General features: G+C 37.2%; 1 protein-coding gene across 3 annotated transcripts in view; it reads right to left on the bottom strand.

The window, feature by feature from the left end:
* LOC137617256 (pseudouridylate synthase RPUSD2-like) overlaps positions 1-21,620 on the bottom strand; it is a 429,291-nt gene that overhangs the window by 50,513 nt on the left and 357,158 nt on the right. For 2 of the 3 annotated variants that reach the window (XM_068347232.1, XM_068347230.1), the window contains exons 3-6: positions 15,303-15,390; positions 12,006-12,127; positions 10,512-10,612; positions 2,497-2,584 (exon numbers count right to left, since the gene is read on the bottom strand). In XM_068347232.1, the coding sequence (XP_068203333.1) occupies positions 2,497-2,584; positions 10,512-10,612; positions 12,006-12,127; positions 15,303-15,390 (399 nt within the window). Of the gene's footprint in view, positions 1-1,447; positions 1,536-2,496; positions 2,585-10,511; positions 10,613-12,005; positions 12,128-15,302; positions 15,391-21,620 lie in introns of all 3 variants that reach the window. The other variant, XM_068347231.1, reaches the window with a different exon arrangement.

A 21,620-nucleotide genomic window follows, 5' to 3' on the forward strand; every position in this document is an offset into this window, starting at 1 on the left:
TAGTATGATTAAATGTTTCTTGGCCAATCTTACAAATAGTACCTGTATACGTTAATAAAAAAAAAAATGCGAAACTGTTAAATCAATGATGGTTATATCTACTAATTGTAAATAACCTGATATTTTTGTTTATGTATTTAGGATAAGGGACAAAATCTACAAAACCTGAAAGTCACGCAACAAACTTGTGCAAATGTGCAAAACTACGAAAACAAGGAATTTCAAAGAGGAATGGTGCAAGAGGTAAAAAAAAAAAACTATTTTATAATAAACCATGCCAGAGAAAAACAAAAAAGTTATCATCATAATCATAAGAGATATAATAAAAAAAAAATTAAATCAATGGTAATCAACAAATTCACTCGTCCTTGGCTTGCTATGTTGGGCCAGGTCCACTTTGGAAAATCAATCCTGAAAGGTAAACAAAAAATAAATCGCAAATTAAGGGTGCAAAGATAAGGGCTTCAATGGTACCTAAATTCAGCAAGGTATGTAATCATGCTGAAACCTTGCATTGGATGGAAAAAAAAAATTAGGGCCAAAACTCGGGGATCGGGCAGCCAATCGCATGTGTGCCAGGAACCAGGTTCGGGGCTATTTTGGAGGTGCAAAGGATCCAATTCAAGGGGAGAAAAGGGTTGGGTTAAATGCATCCACATTTTTGGAGATTTGAACAGGGTAAATGATGAGGACTGAACTAAAGGGCAAGGACTATCTGCTTAGCATAGGCTCCATAATCATCATAACATATAAAACAGCAATTTATTCAAGGAATTTTAGGATTGGCGATGGAAAAATATCGAGAATAATCTTACAAATATGAACTTATACAAAAGACAATCAATGCTGGAAGCTTAGGCACAGCAATGTAAATAGAATCACAAAGATAAGCTGGTGAAAAGGATATGATGTATCACTGGAGGGGGTAAAGGAGGATGGAAATAATAATTATATATTGGAGGTAATTGTGATGGACGTGGCTACTGAATGTCTGGTCAATGTTGAAATGAAAGAGACTATTTTAAAACTGAAACTTGAAAAAATCATAATTCAATTAAAACCTGATACTGGACAAAGGCAGAGAGCATCAGTTCAGGTCCGGAATGACCACCAGAGCATTTTATGGTTAAGAAAGTCCTGCGAAAAAGAGTCAATTTATGGGCCATTTAAGGGATAATCTCGCCGTTAGAAAGACGTCTGCGTTCAGATGGACGTTGAAGAGCTGCCGCAGAAAGTGAACATTCTGGGGAGCCGCGAAGAGCTTACAGCTCATAATGCGGATAATAATGCAAATTGGAGCACGCGCGCGAGGGTGCCGTTTTCCCATTCTATGGCCTTGAGAAGTGCTGACCACACCATGCCGGGGGGGTGGGGGTCCTGCTTTCCCACCCCACTACACTAGGCAGGCAGCTAGCTAGCCGGGTTAAAGCTCGCTGCTACTACTCACCGGCAGGGAACATGGCTTGTCGAGAACGACCAAATCCTCATCTAAATGTAATATCTCAATGTTTCGCGCTAACACCGGTGTCTCATGTCTGCAATAGCAATCACAACACGGCTGCGTTTAGCATCTATATTAACCATGAACTGTATTAGGAAAAAAAAAGAAAATTGATCTATCACCGACAATGCACAATGCGAGCTAATGAAAAGGCTGCAGGTGTCTCCCACACACACCCAGGTAAGCTGCGGCGATCACCATCACCACTCTGAAAACACCAAGATTAGCAACAACAGAGGGACACCATTCACCGCCTCCCCTCGCCGCCTTGCTCATAGAGCCCAGATCTAATTTGTCCATTAGAGTATATTCAAATAAACCCAAGTATATCTTCATATTGTGTTTTAGCTAAAAATCAGTGGAATATAATACGTTATCTTGGAAAAAAAATTATTTGCAGTACAATTATGTTTAAAATACATGTTTTTAAATGTTGTAAAAACCTACAGAACAAAATCTATACAGTACTGTATATGTCTATACAGTATATATAAATTTTACAGGTAAAGTTATAATTCACCAAAGGAATACATGTATAAGGGTTGGAGGGTGAAAACACAAATTAATCTTAAAATCTGAAAGTTAACAATAGGGAAAGACTAAGTGCAGGCATGAAAAACACCAGTTTTGATAAAACAGGAGACTGAGCATAGGGAGGGTCTGAAGGGAAGAATGTTGCAGGGACTTTGTACAAGATCTGGGATCGAGCAAAGCGCTGGTGGGAACTCAGTACCTTTCACTAACATACCTCGCATCCATTTCTGGATGACAAATGGTCTACTGTTCAATATATGGAAAATCCACAAATTACTGGAAAAAGCTTTCTTTACACTTGACAAATGTTACTCTGCCGTAACTTGATCTTTCAAAATATACTGATGAAGTACAAAAGCTTGAACAGTAGAAGTCATGAAATGAGGATATGAGGAGTTTGGAGATAGGTGTTGAGTGGTGTACATGATGGCGGTGGTGGGGTGACAAGTAACACCACTTACAGGAATAGAGGCAGGCTTGTCCACCACAACAAGGTCTTCGTCCACGTGTACGATGGGGATCTGCTCAGCCGTCACTGGTACCTCATGCCTGAAACCATTGACACTTACATCTGAACCTTCAACACCCACACCTCACCTCCCCAAAAACCAGGGTAGTGGGGCGGTGTAGTGTTGGCCAACTAGTAATAAAAAAATCAAACAAATCAAGTTACAATATACAGGATTACAAAAACTGAAACACTAATGACTACATCCCTTAATGATATACTGATCAGCATCTTTACGTTAACTAATCAAAGTTAAGAAGACTAGTGCCATAAATATATGAATATCCAATATAATGTGTTGATTTTAGCAACATAATTTCTGGTAGGCTGTTTAATATAAATGTATTGCTTTTACAGCAAACTTAGAAAATGCCTTGCTATAATGATAATGGTCAATTGGTTAATCATAACTTTTACAGGCTCACTCAGCATCAAGATTTTTTTTTTATAGAATATCATTTAATTGACTGAACGCCCCTTGTGATCTTTAATGGGTATCATGAATCTAATGTCACTAACTGTAAATCTTTTTATAAAAATATGTTATTTTCATTAGTAAAATAAATTTTTGAATATACTTACCCGATGATCATATAGCTGTCAGCTCTGCTGCCCGACAGAAAAACCTACGGGCGGAATACGCCAGCGATCGCTATACAGGTGGGGGTGTACATCAACAGCGCCATCTGTCAAGTAGGTACTCAAGTACTCGATGTCAACACAGAACCAATTTTCTCCTCTGTCCACTGGGTCTCTATTGGGGAGGAAGGGTGGGTCCTTTAATTTATGATCATCGGGTAAGTATATTCAAAAATTTATTTTACTAATGAAAATAACATTTTTCAATATTAAACTTACCCGATGATCATATAGCTGATTCACACCCAGGGGGGTGGGTAGAGACCAGCATTACATGTTGACATTATTATGAGCTAAGTATTCCGTATTTCATTTTAGCAGTTATTCAAAATAACAAACATAAAATAAATAAGTACCTGGTAAGGAAGTCGACTTGAACAATAACTCTGCCTTTCTAAGTACGTCTTCCTTACTGAGCCTCGCGATCCTCATAGGATGCTGAGCGACTCCTAGGAGCTGAAGTATGAAGGGTTGCAACCCATACTAAAGGTCCTCATCAAAACCTCTAATCTAGGCGCTTCTCAAGAAATGACTTTGACCACCCGCCAAATCAAGTAGGATGCGAAAGGCTTCTTAGCCTTCCGGACAACCCAAAAATATTAATAAAACATTTCAAGAGAAAGATTAAAAAGGTTATGGAATTAGGGAATTGTAGTGGTGGAGCCCTCACCACTACTGCACTCGTTGCTACGAATGGTCCCAGAGTGTAGCAGTTCTCGTAAAGAGACTGGACATTCTTAAGATAAAAGACGCGAACACTGATTTGCTTTTCCAATAGGTTGCGTCGAATATACTTTGCAGAGATCTATTTTGTTTAAAGGCCACGGAAGTTGCGACAGCTCTAACTTCGTGTGTCCTTACCTTCAGCAAAGCTTGGTCTTCCTCATTCAGATGGGAATGAGCTTCTCGTATTAACAGTCTGATAAAATAGGATAAAGAATTCTCTGACATAGGCAAAGATGGATTCTTAACTGAACACCATAAAGCTTCAGACGGGCCTCGTAAAGGTTTTTAAATAGAACTTAAGAGCTCTTACAGGACATAATACTCTTTCTAGTTCATTTCCAACCATACGATAAGTTTGGAATATCGAACGATATTGGTCAAGGCCGAGAAGGAAGCTCGTGTTTGGCTAGAAAACCAAGTTGTAGAACATGTAGCCGTTTCGGATGAGAATCCGATGTTCTTGCTGAAGGCATGAATCTCACTGACTCTTTTAGCTGTGGTTAAGCATATCAGGAAAAGAGTCTTAAAGGTGAGATCTTTCAGGGAGGCTGATTGAAGCGGTTCGAACCTGTCTGACATAAGGAATCTTAGTACCACGTCTAAATTCCAACCAGGTGTAACCAAACGACGCTCCTTCGTGGTCTCAAAAGACTTAAGGAGGTCTTGTAGATCTTTATTGTTGGAAAGATCTAAGCCTCTGTGACGGAAGACTGATGCCAACATGCTTCTGTAACCCTTGATAGTGGGAGCTGAAAGAGATCGTTCTTTCCTCAGATATAAGAGAAAGTCAGCTATTGAGTTACAGAGGTACTGGTCGAGGATACGGATACTGACTTGCACCAGTTTCGGAAGATTTCCCACTTCGATTGGTAGATTCTAAGGGTGGATGTTCTCCTTGCTCTAGCAAACGCTCTGGTTGCCTCCTTCGAAAAGCCTCTAGCTCTCGAGAGTCTTTCGATAGTCTGAAGGAAGTCAGACGAAGAGCGTGGAGGCCTAGGTGTACCTTCTTTACGCGTGGCTGACGTAGAAGGTCCACCCTTAGAGGAAGTGTTCTGGGAACGTCTACTAGCCATCGAAGTACCTCGGTGAGTTATTCTCTCGCGGGCCAGAGGGAATCAACTAGCGTCAACCTTGTCCCTTCGTGAGAGGCGAACTTCTGCAGTACCTTGTTGACAATCTTGAACGGAGGGAATGCATATAGATCTAGATGTGACCAATCTAGTAGAAAGGCATCTATATGAACTACTGCTGGGTCCGGGATAGGTGAGCAAACTATTGGGAGCCTCTTGGTCATCGAGGTTGCGAAGAGATCTATGGTTGGCTGGCCCCAGGTGGCCCAAAGTCTCTTGCATACATCCTTGTGGAGGGTCCAATCTGTTGGAATTATTTGTCCCTTCCTACTGAGACAATCTGCTATGACATTCAAGTTGCCTTGGATGAACCTCGTTACTAGTGAAAAGTCTAGACCTGTTGACCAGGTGAGGAGGTCCCTTGCGATCTCGTACCATGTCAGAGAGTAGGTCCCTCCTTGCTTGGAGATGTACGTCAAAGCCGGGTGTTGTCCGAGTTCACCTCCACCACTTTGCCTTGAAGGAGAGACCTGAAGCTTTTCCAGGTCAGACGTACTGCCAGTAGCTTCTTGCAGTTGAAATGCATTGTCCTTTGATTCGAGTTCCATAATCCCGAGCATTCCCTACCGCCTAATGTCGCACTCCAGCCTACGTCCGATGCGTCCGAGAAGAGAACGTGGTTGGGAGTCTGAACAGTCAGGGGAAGACCCTTTCTAAGGTTGATAAAGTCCTTTCACCAAGTCAGACCAGACTTTATCTTTCCGGAAACCGGGATCGAGACCGCTTCTAGCGTCTTGTCCTTTTTCCAGTGAAAAGCTAGATGATACAGAAGAGGACGGAGGTGTAGTCTTCCAAGTGACACAAATTGAACCACGGATGACAGTGTCCTTACCAGACTCATCCACAGCCTGACAGGGCAGCGTTCCTTCTTCAGCATCTTCTGGATGTATAGCAGGGCTGGGGGTTGATCGTCTTGTTCAGCAACGTCCTCATCAGAGGGTTCCTCATCCGAAACTGATGAGGAAACGGCAACGGAGTGGGCAACGTCTGACTCGCTGAATCCGGTCGCACTGGTGGATGCGTGACGGAGCCGGACGCAATATCATGGTACTGCTGCACAGTCTGTGAACTGTCAACCATGGGGACGCGAGGAAGTACAGCGTCAACCCGAAACTGTCTAGACTGTCTGGGTTGTGCAGTCAACACCCTACCGGGTTGCTGAGGTTGCCGCACTGCGTCACAACAAGTCACCTCTGCTGGTTGTTGAACGTCTTCCTAGTGACACACTGAACGTCAACAACCACCTCCGAGAGTCACTTAACGTCAACGTGCGACTGGCAACCCACACTGGGTCGCATCGGTGGAGGAACCACCTCAACTGGCGGACGCGAGTAGGATACCTCAGCGTCAACAGGGCGCACAACCAACCGGTAGGAAGGTTGTTGGCCAGAAGGTTCTTCTCCGTAAAAAGTCCTCTATCAAGGACACAAGCTTGGACTGCATGTCTTGCAGCAAAGCCCATTAGGGTCTACGGGAGCAGGTGTGGCAACAGACGGGGTTAGCGACTGAAGCGGAACCATTTACCATCCCTGGAAGCCTTGTTATGCTTTAATTAAAGTCCATAGGAGGCTAAGCAGCTTAAGGCTCCTCTCCAAATGACAGAGTCCTCAAAGGAATATCAGTAGGAGGGAGAACAGCACTTTCTCATCTACAGGAACCTTGTCCGAGAAAAGCTAGGTTATCTCAGTGAGGGTCTCACTGGTGCATAAGCAGCAGACCAGAAGGCAACGTTATGTAACTGCTTGACAGTCTGTGAACTGTCAAAAACTGAACTGTCAACCACAACAGGTGCGTGAGGACATACAGCACTGGTGCATTAGCAGCAGACCAGAAGGCAACGTTCAGATCAGAAGGCAACGTCATGTAACTGCTTGACAGTCTGTGAGCTGGCAACAACCAAAGCTGTGTGGAGAAGCCTCAACTCCTGACTGACTAGTCTGCTGCGGGCGAGTGGCGGTAACCACAGTGGGTTGCGGAGGCTGACGCACCGTGTCAAAACACGGCAGCTTAACTCCACCCTCCTGATGTTGTGGTAGCTCACGCATGGCAACGGAGTGCTCCGTGCGTCTGTGGGAGTCAGCATGCGTCTGGCAGGGTCGATTGCGCATGGGTGGAGGAGCTCTCACAGCCGGAGTGTGGGAGCAGGCAGCCTCAGCGTCTGCTGGGCGCACAACCGTGACAGGTTGTAGGCTAACGGGTGCAGCGCCAACCTCTCCGCAGCCGGAGTGTGGGAGCAGGCAGCCTCAGCGTCTGCTGGGCGCACAACCGTGGCAGGTTGTAGGCTAACGGGTGCAGCGCCAACCTCTCCGCAGCCGGAGTGTGGGAGCAGGCAGCCTCAGCGTGAGCTGGGCGCACAACCGTGGCAGGTTGTAGGCTAACGGGTGCAGCGTTAACCTTCTCCGCACGAAACTCCTGCATAACCGCAGCTAACTGAGTCTGCATAGACTGCAGTAAAGACCACTAGGGTCTACAAAAGCGGCAACAGACGGAGCTACTGTCCGTTGTGACTGAGGGTCTAAAACAGCGGGTGCGGCAACAGACGGAGTTACTGCCTGTTGCGGTACCACCTTGCCTCTCTTGGGAGGTGTGCAGTCGTCGGATGACTGCAGCGAGTCCGAACTGACCCAGTGGCTACACCTGGGCCGTTGGACTTGCGCGGAAGGGACCGACTTGCACTTAATAAGCTGCGAGACCTTGGTCCAAGGTTTCTTACGAGAAACCTCTTCCGGAGACGAGAAGTAAATGGGCTCTCTCGTCTTTGTGTGGGTGGGGCGATCTTGGGTAGATACGCCCGAAACCACGGAGGGAAAAACGTCTGTTCGTTGATAAAGGCCTGAGGAACCCATAAGTCGTTCGACATTACTTCTCCCCTGGGCTTGGGAGCTTGCAAGAGGTCCCGGACTAGGTGAACGACAGGCACGAACAGACGAACCCTCGGACGCAACACTGTAACACTTTGCGCAAATCACTTTATCACTTTGATTTCCTGTTTTGCACTTATTTCACTGAAATCGAAACTTTTACTGATTTCTACCTGAAACACGCAATCCTACCTTTCATTAAAAGGTAGTAATTGCGAAAACAGTCGTATAATGCAACAGAAAACATATATAAAGATAAAGAATTCAGTGGCTGGGAAAGAGACTAAACACTAGATCAAATAAACTACGTTTACAATCTCTCACCGCACATAGCCTGGGAACAAGAATAAAACCCTAGAAACGTTTTACCTTCTTCCCCTACAGCGACTAGGGAGGAGAGTAAAACGAGAACAACGTTACCCGCTTGAACGAAACGTTTTTTCTCCTCTCTCTCCCTCCGTCTCTATCTCTCTCTTTCTCTCTAGATTTCGCACCTGAGAGAAGAGCCCAATATATATCGTCAAAACATGAGATTTGCTAAAGGAAAAAACTGAAAGGTTTTCCAAATAAAAAGTTCCTTTAATATAGAATTTAAACCATTTAAGCTAAGAAAGAATGAACGAAACGCTAGAATCGGTTTACTCTTACTGCAAAGTGAAACCGTGATACACTCTCTCTCTATCGTAACGATAGAGCGCATGTTGAACGTCCTGAACGTCAACAACTGCGTAGACTAAAAAACTAAACGTTAGTTCATCTTTGAAAACAGTACGAGACTATCAAAGAAATTCTTTCATAAAACATTAAATTTAAAAAGTTTTAAATTCTTTAAAGGTTAAATACGATATAACGGGCTCCACGTTGATTAACTTCGGTTCCAAGTTAGGACCGCCTATATCAGGAAAGGTCGCATATAAACAAAACAAAAATTTATTTTATATGTTTATAATAAAAGGAAAGTTAATCGAAGAGGCCTAATAAAGGCGGAGAGATATAAAATATATAGATCTATAACGTGTTAAGCAAAATTACTAAAAACCTAAACACACTTCCGTCTAAGGGAAGGGTCGGCCATTTAAAAGTGAAAGAGAGTCCATACTCTCTTTGTCACCATAATTAAATCTATCCAAAACGAGTTCAAGTTTTGAAATGAAGATAAAACCCCTGCATAGCGAAAGCTCAAAACTGGAATAGTGTACTTCACCAAATAGTTGTGAAAACAAATCCAGTCAGTAACAGCGTATTTAGTAGGTCTTGCCAGTGGCACGACAGAGAGAAAATTGGTTCTGTGTTGACATCGAGTACTTGAGTACCTACTTGACAGATGGCGCTGTTGATGTACACCCCCACCTGTATAGCGATCGCTGGCGTATTCCGCCCGTAGGTTTTTCTGTCGGGCAGCAGAGCTGACAGCTATATGATCATCGGGTAAGTTTAATATTGAAAATGTAAAATTTAGTATAAATCCTTTCTAAATATGAAATTTTCTAAGCTGAATTTACAAGAAATTAATGGACTCCAGAAAATAGAGAGATTCACAAAACGGAGTACCACCAAAACAATATCGATTCCTTACACTTTACAAGTAAAGATCACGAGCATTTAAAGTACAGTGCTGTATTTTATAAAAACAAAGATTATTTTTTGCAGTCTGAATTAGAATAATGAATTGAGTATTATAGTACCTACTTATAATTTTATGAATAATTGAAACCAAGTAATAGTTTCCATAGACAAATCATTATTAATCTCAAAAATAAAACAAAAACAATAACCTATAATAACAAAATATCTTATAAGAGGTGACTTTACATATAATATTGTTATAAAACAAATGTAAGGCATTACTGTCCTACCATATTAAAGCAAACAGTAACCAAGTAACTAGTGTTATTTCACCTACACTTAATCCTGGCATTTTTATGAACACCAAACAGCCACAGAGTTTTACACTTTCCTAATTAGATGAACAGAATGACCTATTTTAAGAATTGAAACTTCTGACCTACATTTACTATTAACAGGTTGTAAACCTGTTTAAGGATGGAAGATAAGGATCACAGACTGAAATGCAAGCAGAAGGTGTCAAATGCTTGAAATGGCATTGATGACAGTTTACATAGTCACATAAAAAATAAAAGACTTAAGGCCGTAGCATGGGCCCTTCATGATTAATGATTACTTAGTACTATCTTTTTGCTAAAAAAGCCAAATATTTTTTTAGCTGATATTTGAGTTGCCAGCTTTAACCAATTTAATACAATTACAATAAGAACAAAACACTAACTCCCTTATTTCTTTGCTATAAAAGTGAAGCAAGAAAGATAGCATATATAAGTTGTGATGAAGGGACAATAAATACTTGCAGCTGTAAAATAATACTGTGCATTGCTGCAAGTTATTCAAGTAGTTGTACAATGGAAGCTCGTCTGATTTATTGCTAGCCATTTCTTTCTCTGGGATTACATAATATATAGATGGAGAAAATATCCTAGTGCACTTCAGAAGGAAAAGTATTAGGGGACTTTTTGGTAAAACTGGTTTTTAGGAAATGATGGGAGGGGTAGAAGATATGGAATGTGGGATGGGAGTAGGGACTAGGGCTGATATACCTGTGGACTATGTTGGCAAGAAGGTCGTTGTGCTTCAGGCGGTAGTCTGTGTCCACCTTCTCGTAGTTCACGGTCAGGGTGCCACTTTTGATGCACCGCTCCTGCACACACAAGCAAAAGCATCACATAAGATCAATTTGGATGATTCCAGAAAGTATAAGAGAAAACTGACATACTTAACAGTGAGGTGAAATGAGGTGTTGGGGAAAAAACAAAGATGTAAAGGGGAACTGACTACTTCACCAGAAAAAAACAAAAAGGGCACAGACTGAGAGAAAAAAATTCAAGACTTCCAGTTGAATTAGTACTTGCATTTATAATTGCTAAGCATACACAAAATTATCTACTGGATAAAAAAATGTTAAAAGTATTGAAACATATTTCATATTTGAAAAGTAAAACGGTGTACATGCATACCACTAAATTGCATTTTGTGGGCATACCAGAAAGTAAATATCGCTGGGTTAAGATTTATCAAAAAACTAAAACAAGTTAATGAAAATAAGATGTTCCAAGCCCTCATGTTTTGCTCAGGGGCATGGGAGGTTCTGATCCCTTACCATCTCAATTGCTTTAATATGATGTAGCTAATAGTGTTTCCTGACAGAAAAGTTGGATTTTTGGCCTAAATGCATGGAGAAAATAGAGTGCAGTACATAACGTCGCTAAGGGAACTTGTCTTGGAAGAAAATTAAGTACTAGTAGCACGTTACTACAGTACATTACGGTGTACTCATCAACCCACCACATACAAACACTATGTGGCCCCATTAAACTACTTTTATGATAATATTGTAATGACTGAAAACAAGCTCACGGCAAAGTCAATACTTTATATATTTAGTATTTCATGTCAAGTTAGGAAAATTATCAAAGTATACAAAATGTGGATCGATATATGCTATCAAATTTACCCTTGAACTGAATATGGCATTCTTCCAGAATCTTTTCTATCTAATCCTCATTAAGATGCCTTTCTCCACATATGTCCTATTTTCTTTTATAATTCATGACAAATTTTATGGGTGTTTTACATAATTTAAATTTATAACATCCAAGATGTTCTTAAAATGATCTCCGTTAAACTTTCTTTTACAGAATTTATTTTATCTTTCACTAGTTATCTAAAAATCATGTTTCACTATACAGTAATCTGTCAGCTTATCTACAAATACAATATACAGTATATACAAGCTTTAACCTTTTTCTTAGGACTCATATTTCCCAGCATATGCCTACATCTTCACAATTCTTATAGCTTAGCTGCTTTCAACCCCTCCATACTGTAAAACCATATAATGTAGATAAAAAAAAAAGTATATCCTAAATGAAATGCTAATTCTCCTTAAAACTGTGCTATAATAAACTGAAGAAATTAAAGACAAAAACTATACACAACAGGCAAAATTACAGTATAAGAAAAAATGCCAAAAATTTTTCTCATACACACAAAATGGAGCCTTTGAATCCTGATCAACGTTTGCCTCTACTTACATACTCCTCAGCTGGGTGTGCCCTGAACTCCTTGGCAAAGACGTCCAATATCTTTTCTCCTACCCAACGTCCTTTGGTGAAAGTTGTGAAAGTGAAATAGTAGGGATAGACCTTCCTCAAACCTGCAAATTGAAAATTTAAGCATAAGTTCTTGTTGTATATACCAAAAATTTTTAATAGAAAATACTCTTTGTCCCTCTTCATCTCTAATTCATCTCTTGTAGTTCCTCTTTATCTCTAATTTAATTCATCTATTTTAATTCATATATAGGTAGGTTGTTTTATGTCTTTTTCTAATGAGACCAGAGGTAAATTTCTATAATAGGAATCTTTCAACTGTCCACATTCTCTTATCATTGCTCAAAAATGTCCTGGAAAACCCTTTCAAACCCTTTCAATAATCTGCATTTTTTCACCAAATCCATTTAATAATTCTGTGTCATCTGGAAATATTGGCTACTTCCCATTCCAATGATGGCACATCTTCTTATCCCACAATTTTATAGGCCTGTCTATTTCTACTATCCTATCTCTAACTTCTTACATCATTCCATTAAGAGAGAAATTAAACAGACTTGGGGACATTAACAACACACACACTACTCTCGGCCCATTTCTACACCAAACCAGATACTCTCCTTTCTATAAACTAACATATATTTAACTTCCATCCTTTTAACTTTGTTACTCAGGTGTCTACTTCCTTGCCATACATCCTCATTTTACTCCTTAACAATTCCATTCTTAACTTTTTCTGGGTCCGTGCAACACTTTACCGCATTTTTTCTTAATTTTCACACTTTTAAAATTACAATTCTAAAACAATCGCTTGTTTCATGCATCGTCTTCCCTGCCTAATCATAAACCACTCTTCCACTATGAAATATCATGTAATCTGTATTAATTCTCAATAAAAATCCTACCATATGCATTCCCTGGTATACGGAACAAAGTTATGCCTATGGAATTATTAGGATTTCCTGTCACCGATACTTTTATGAAATTAATAGGAACTTCTTCCTCTCACCAATTTATTTTAAACCTTTCCCACAACCAGAAATACCTTACAAAATCTGATCAGCCACTGATCTCTGAAATAAAATTCAAATTGATTGAAAGCAAAATGGAAGAAAGGAAGGAGGAATATAGGGCAAGTTAAAAGCTAAAAACTGGGTGCAGCAAGACTCCCAAGACTTTTTAAAGAACACAAAGTGATGTCTACAGTGTAAACTGCACACCCAGTAATATCTACAGTGTACTATGTAAAATGCACTGCCATAGATGATGACTAAGGTTTGCAAGGTATGTTGGAAAAGGGGAAGTCTCCAAAATTGATTAAGGATATTAAAAACTTTCAGGAGCATAATATTATCACTACGTATTCCAGTCACCATGAAATATGATTTTTCCCAGACAACTTTTAAACTGACATAGGGGTTTCCATGTTACTACACCATTGTGTGTTTCTAACACTGTCATAATTCATGTTAGTACAATGAAATGACAGAACTGATTAATTAAGCCGTTTACTCTTACAAAACCATCTCGCCTTTCCTGAAAGTATTTTGAACAAGCAGTGCTTTATGACATATCTGCGATGCAGAGCCATCTCCCTTGGCTTTTAAGAATATTTTATGACATTGCCTTTAGTTTGAAATATCCAAATTTCTATTTAACGCAGTGTTAAAAAGATAATCTTTTTATGCCATTGGCAATGCAAGAGCTCTGAATCATGATAATTTATTAGTTTTACCTAATAACGACAGTTTTCTCTGTTTATCAGAAATTCTAAGATATATTAATATTGCTGTTTTCAGAAATTAATTTTTAGTATTTACATACAGTACTTTATGTATATGTATATAAATATATATATTAACATATATGCAATATAAACTAATATGCATGTGTTTTATATATGTATGTATATATATATATATATATATATATATATATATATATATATATATATATATATATATATATATATATATATATATATATATATATATATGTGTGTATGTGTCATAGGGAAAACAGCACTTTATCCTTTCAGCCTCATCAACCCTACTTAGCACCCAATCCGACGTCAGCAGATTAAAATTACACACCAATACGGAAAGAAACAATACAATAACAAAGACGCACGAAATGAACGAGTTGCGGCAGGAGAGAAGAATAATGAACGAGTTGCGGCAGGAGAGAAGAATATAGCGACTGGGGGACTTGGTGAATTTTTCCTCCACGACACGATCATATTACCTTTCGTGGTAGTGGAGGCTTCATGCGAGATGCAGTTTAAGATAAGAGTGATGGGGCAGAGACAACTGACAGTGACTGGTGCGGGGATACAGTTTCCCTCTCTGGGGAGAACGAGAAGAAAAAGGACTGCGTAGGGAGGGGAGTGGGGAAGGCTTGGGGAGGACGAGAAGAAAAAGGACTGCGTAGGGAGGGGAGTGGGGAAGGCTTGGGGAGGATGAGAAGAAAAAGGACTGCGTAGGGAGGGGAGTGGGGAAGGCTCCAAGGCTTGGAGTGTTTCGTGGAGGGGCGAGAGAAGGTAATGAATATAAATAAAGTGATGTAACGCGAGAGCAGAAAAACTAATTTTCCTGTCTGCATTATTGCTGGTATTGTGTTACTATAATTGGCCAGCAATTTTAATTTCTTTTTTGATCGTAAAAATTATATAATCTTTTATAAATTTTCAGATAAAAAACTTTCATAAACAGAAAAAACTGTCCGTACACAGAAAAAAAAAAAACTATTTAATAGACATTTTGTAACCATATAAAATACTAAATTGTCCATGTCACCCGTACTTTGAATAGGATTTCGTTTTCTATATATCACAATGTCAATCCAAGTTAATTTTTGTTTAATACAGTACTCTATCTTAACCAATATTTCTTAATCATTCCCTTTTACCACCTACTTTTAGTATGACCCCTTACTATACTTATCTACTAAGCTTATTATTATTATTATTATTATTATTATTATTATTATTATTATTATTATTATTATTATTATTATTACTTGCTAAGCTACAACCCTAGTTGGAAAAACAGGATGCTATAAGCCCAAGGGCTCCAACAGGAAAAATAGCCCAGTGAGGAAAGGAAATAAGGAAACTAGAAGAGAAGTCATTAACAATAAAAATAAAATAACTTAAGAATAGTAACAGCATTAAAATAAATCTTTCATATATAACCTATAAATTCTTTTCATGAAAATATAGTAAGTTGTTTTATCCACTTTCAGATCACCACATAAAACAAAACCATACAATTTACTTACTGTTCTCTATGTAATACGAAGTTTCGTTGTATCGTTCCTCTGAAAATCCGGGTCTCTTTGCTTTGAGCGCCTTCGTTTCCAATTTGGCCTGAAAAGAAAATTAAAATAGATTAATATGGCATAAGTAAATTCAATGCTATTTCAGTAATTAATAAGACATTTACATATGAAAATATAAAAATATAATTCATAATGAAAATGAAAAATACGTTAAAGTAAATTTTTTACAAGATCAATCCCATATTAGATATATTTGATATGTCTTAGAACTCAAAATTTAACCACTTCGTGAAAAAAAGTAAAAAAAAAGTGATGTCAAGTTTCATTATAAAAAACTACAATGAGGTCATTTTTAATACCAACTATCCCTTTTAGTAAAGGAATTATCACTGAGGTTTCAGAATTAATGTAAGAAAGTACTTGGCGGGAATATTAGGATGTGAACGCAAGTTACGCAAAGCAAATAATGGTAATTAAGTAAAATAAATAAGAAAAATCTTAATGTTCAAAACTACAAAACGTGTACATATCTAACGAAGCAGGTAACAGCTTACTATCTCTATGTACATATTTCCCAAAAGTGTATTTTGTTACACAGTATCATTTACAAAATTCTACAATGTCTCTCGCGAGCATCACAGCTGACGATGTGTGTGTAAGCGTGCGCGCATTAATAGCATAAAACACGTGTATCTTGAAGTTTGTCCCCGACTCTTTCTACTTAAATCATGTGTTTTGCATCAAAACACACATCACTTGCCATTTCTTTAACAAGCATAATCCACGAAACTTATAGAACTAAAATTTTGAACGCAAAACATTAAAGAACAAAATTAAATTATGTTTATATAAAAATATAACAAAAAGGTTTCAGTCAAGAAAACATATGGCAAAACTTGACTAAAATATCTTCAGTATGATATACTAAATTAATTAAACGATAAAACGACAAACTATAAATCGCAAATAATTTAAAAGGATATTGTTAAAGTGCCACCTTCAATGTCGGCCAGCACAAAGACAGGCATCAAATCCAACGGTCAATTTCATATAACTCATACAAAAAGGATTCCGGAAAAGTCTTCCTAAGTGGCTTAGCACAATTAAGCTTCGTAACATATGGCCAGTCTAACTTCCCAACACTGAAATGTTTGGAGCGTGGAGTTCAAGAACTAAAATAGTTCTAACAATTTAATCCAAATAGCAATCAAATTAAAAATGCACATCTTCATGTTACTTCCACTAAGGTTTCATTCTTTCTGTTGGTAAAATTTTGAAGGCTGTCTTACTCTTTTGCCATACATTTCTTAGTATCTTCTTCATCCTCTTCCTCTCTTTGCTAAACAAGAACATTGGGCTGGTATTTCCATACGAATTTGCATGAAAATTAGTTTCTTTCACATGTTTTCCAGTCTGTACCACAAACCAAACAGAGACCAGAGTTTTCATCAGATTCTGTCGTTTAACAAATCCATAACATCAATATGTTACTACACACGCACGCGCACAATATATATGTATGTATGTATGTATGTACAGATGTGTATGTATATATACATACACAGTATATATATATGTATATATATACATACACAGTATATATATACAGTATATATATATGTATATATACAGTATATATATATATATATATATATATATATATATATATATATATATATATATATATATATATATATGTATAGCCTATATATATATATATATATATATACAGTATATATATATATATATATATATATATATATATATATATATATATATATACAGTATATATATATATATATATATATATATATATATATATATATACAGTATATATATATATATATATATATATATATATATATATATATATATATATATATACAGTATATATATATATATATATATATATATATATATATATATATATATACAGTATATATATATATATATATATATATATATATATATATATATATATATATATACAGTATATATATATATATATATATATATATATATATATATATATATATATATACAGTATATATATATATATATATATATATATATATATATATATATATATACACAGTATATATATATATATATATGAAATATATACGATATATATATATATATATATATATATATATATATATATATATATATATATATATATATATATATAATATACACATACATATAGATATATACACATATTAGACCTGTATATACATACACACAAACAGGCGCACAATGTAAAATAACAATAGTCAAACTCGGGTATTATTTTGCGTAGATTTCTCTTTACAGATTACTGTATTACTTTTTTGTAGTTACAAATAACATTAAATAAAAAAACATGCATTAATTCCATTCGGAATCGTAACATATATCTATATCATCATATACTTGTGACTTGACAATATGAGTCTTCACAATCTCTTATCAAAAGCAACAGGTTAACAGAGAAAGTAAATAGTCTGAAATATGACGAAAGGTTTCAGTAAAATTATTACAATAGTATATTTTAAAGAAAAATAGTTCAGTAGACTACATCTGCATTGCAAGCGAACATTTTATGGATATTTGTACAAATAGAAAGTTTATATGTGTTAGCTTATGCAATAGAATGTCTCTTTCCAGAGAGAGAGAGAGAGAGAGAGAGAGAGAGAGAGAGAGAGAGAGAGAGAGAGAGAGAGAGAGAGAGAGAGAGAGATACACGTCGTACAAAATCGTTTTAACACGAACTGAATATTCTATCAAGAAGCCTCTTCCTGAACAGATAATCCACTCGCCGTCATAGGCGCACCAACCCTCATAATCATCAATTTCCTTTTATCTTTCCGCATATGATCAACACCCTTTCACTCCGTTGCCAAACTGTATTCTACGCCGAGAGAAGACCCCTGAGGTCACGAGAAAAGGGGGGGGGGGAGAGGCATTAAGAGCGATAGGCAAGGCGACGGGGACAATGAAACCATCGTCATAAGTTGCAAATTGCCTCCTAAACACCGGTGGAAGAGGTTGCTCTCGGGATTTCACGCGGTCGCCAATAAACGGGATGCCTGGGGCGACAGATCTAAGACGTGTAAATGGACTTTGGGATGGAGGACTGAATAATAGCTCTTCTGTTGTTGGGTTTGCTTAATTTCTTGCGATAGATTTTAGTTCATTGTAATGGCTAGGAGTTTTTCAGGGACTTTCTCAATAGACACCGTAATGGCTAGGAGTTTTTCAGGGACTTTCTCAATAGACATTGTAATGGCTAGGAGTTTTTCATGGACTTTCCAAAGACATTGTAATGGCTAGGAGTTTTTCATGAACTTTCCCAAATGACGTTTTAATGGCTAGGAGTTTTTCATGGACTTTCCAAAGACACTGTAATGGCTAGGAGTTTTTCATGAACTTTCCCAAATGACGTTGTAATGGCTAGGAGTTTTTCATGGACTTTCTCAAAAGACAAGTAATGCGCAGATTGAACGCTAATGGTATTAAGTGAGAATTGAGAAAAAAGTATCCATGAAAACCACTTTTACTATGTTCTTGAGAATATTTAAAATTCTTGAAAATATTTAAAATATCTAAACACACACTGGTTTACTAGTTTTATTACTTGCCTTACCAGCGGGAGGGTCAAGGTTCGATCTTCGAGTATGATTCCTTAAAATATGAATGCATTGAAAATTCATAAATCTTTTAAGGAAAGAAAATTAATAAATTAATTACCTACTATGTAATTAGGTACCTGATTATCTGAACTGGATCAGTCGAACTGAACGAGCGAGCAATTGAATAGACACATAATTAAAGCTAATTGCAAAATCTTTGATAAATTGAGGAGGGGTAAGTTAAAAAATTTTTAAAATCGAGTTAGTTTGTTTATCATTAATGAGAAAATTTCATTATATTCGAATTCACGGCAACAAAAATTAGGTTACCTTTCTCTAGGAACATTAAATTTGTTAAGTTTTTATATAGACGCAAATGCCTTTTTCTCACTCACTCTAAACCAATAGTTCCCGATATTACTGGTATCGATTTTTTATCACTATTACGGTGGTTGTTAAAAATTTTCTTATTTATCTGTATGTGCTAATTTGATATACAGAGCAAATGCATCTTCTTTATACAAATGCAGAATGAAATAGATGAAGTAAGTTTGTGTGTGCGAGCACAAACATTGAATTAAATATTTCAGACAATAATTTAAACGTATAATAATAAAAGTATTTGATTGCTATACTTGACTCCTATTTTCTTGAGAGAGAGAGAGAGAGAGAGAGAGAGAGAGAGAGAGAGAGAGGAGAGAGAGAGAGAGAGGAGAGAGAGAGAGAGAGAGAGAGCTATCACCACTATATAATTTGTTCCCTACTTCCTTTTTTGTTCCTTACTTCTGAAACAAGACGAATGGCAGAGGAACTCACCAAAGACTGATTAAATCCCTCTACACAGCGGGACACTTAAAAGTCCAAATCATTACAGGAACCGCTAACAGAATAATTAAGAACTAGTCACACCAAACTCATCTATGCATGAAAAAGACAAAACAAACACAACCGCCCTTAAAAAGAAGACAACGAGAAGGTATTTTAACTTTAAGTTTCCTTGTTAAAAGAATAAATTAACTCGCACCATCTACATGAATTTTAATGACAAGAAGCGTATTCAATTTCAGCCACTTTGAATAATTCTCTTTAGACGGACATTAAATATTTTCGAACATCGTCGTAGTACTGAACAATAGCGAGTCCTTTTATTTGTGCATTTATAATGCACAATTATTCGAAAGTTATATTAAAAAAAACTACACAAAAGTTACTTATATTCTATACTAAAGTTTATTCACAAATTCTACAAAATGTGCGATTGGAATGCAAATGAAATAGACTGAACAAAATAAGTTTTCCGGAAACGTTTAAAAACTGATAAAGAAACCTCTTAATAAATAAGAGCTTGGTCTTGTGCAGTGGAAGATTTTAAGATTGACCGTGGTCATAAATAAGAGCTTGGTCCATTTATTCAAATGTCTTTATTATTGAACATATCCACGGTCAATCTGGAAATGAACATAAAACCATAAGAATAAATGATGAACAATGTATATAACTCAAATGAACATAAAACATAAGACTAAATGATGAACAATGTATATAACTCAATGTTTATAACCCTCTACTTAATGATACCCAAGGATATAGAGATGATCTTTCAAGTAATATGATTGGTGCAAATACCTGCATCAATTGGATTACAGTACACGCCAGGCAAACACTGGAAAATTTGCAGTAATTACTCTTTACGATACACGAAATTAAAGCTACACTTGAATTAGAAATGTAATAAAGGATTACTGCCTACAGTTTGCCTTTATGTTATAACTATAGGTTCTTTTATGCATCCTTTTAGTACAAAGATGCAATTCGTTTAATTATAATTTTCTCAGGTTTCTCCCACCTATACAAAATGCAATTTTTTTAACATACTTAAAGGTGTCAAAGGGTTAAAGGTGTCTGGTTTCAGTTCCAGTTCCATCAGAATAGATGCTCACCAGTACGTCAGCCGGGCAAGCCCAACCCCCACTGTGGTGCCCTACCACAGCAGTAGCCTCCCCAGTAAACCGCTTAACCTCACGGCCCTGGGCGGGGATCGATCTCTTGCCACACGAATGCGAGGCAAACACGTTACCACTGTTTTGGACAAACAGTATGCGCCCGCAACAAGACCAAAATGAGCCGCTAGACAATACAGAATGCTGTGCGAAATTATTTCGCCACAACAAACTAGTAAAACAGATGACGTTCATTAGCATAGACCACATTACTCCCCTTAAACGCTCAACATCATTTGGGTAGCACAACTTAATGGAGCTCATAAAAGACTGACATAATGGGTTCCCTTTCGCATTAACTACAGACAATGGACATTATTATACGTGGGAGACTTTCAATTATTTAAAGAGCATCCGGAGAAAGTTGATAGGAAATGAGAAGATTTTAATTAAACTTTTAATTTGTTTTATTCGCAATTTTTAATGATCAAGTTCTCCAGCAACGTAGTGCTAAAAATTAACTGTTCAAAGATTTTTTTTTCAATATAAGATTAATATGCACTCCTATATTTACAACTATACATTAAATAGTCATTTGGCCGTCGTTTATCGAGAGGAGAGAGAGAGAGAGAGAGAGAGAGGAGAGAGAGAGAGAGAGAGAATAAATCTCAACGCAAGATAAAATTATTTCGTACGCGCGATTGTGATGTCAAGGTTATTTGGAACATCTATTTTTCCAAGGGAACCAAACGGTGAACCTTACA

This window comes from Palaemon carinicauda, chromosome 23 (genome assembly GCF_036898095.1).
Source record: "Palaemon carinicauda isolate YSFRI2023 chromosome 23, ASM3689809v2, whole genome shotgun sequence".
In the NCBI taxonomy this organism is placed as follows: domain Eukaryota; kingdom Metazoa; phylum Arthropoda; class Malacostraca; order Decapoda; family Palaemonidae; genus Palaemon; species Palaemon carinicauda.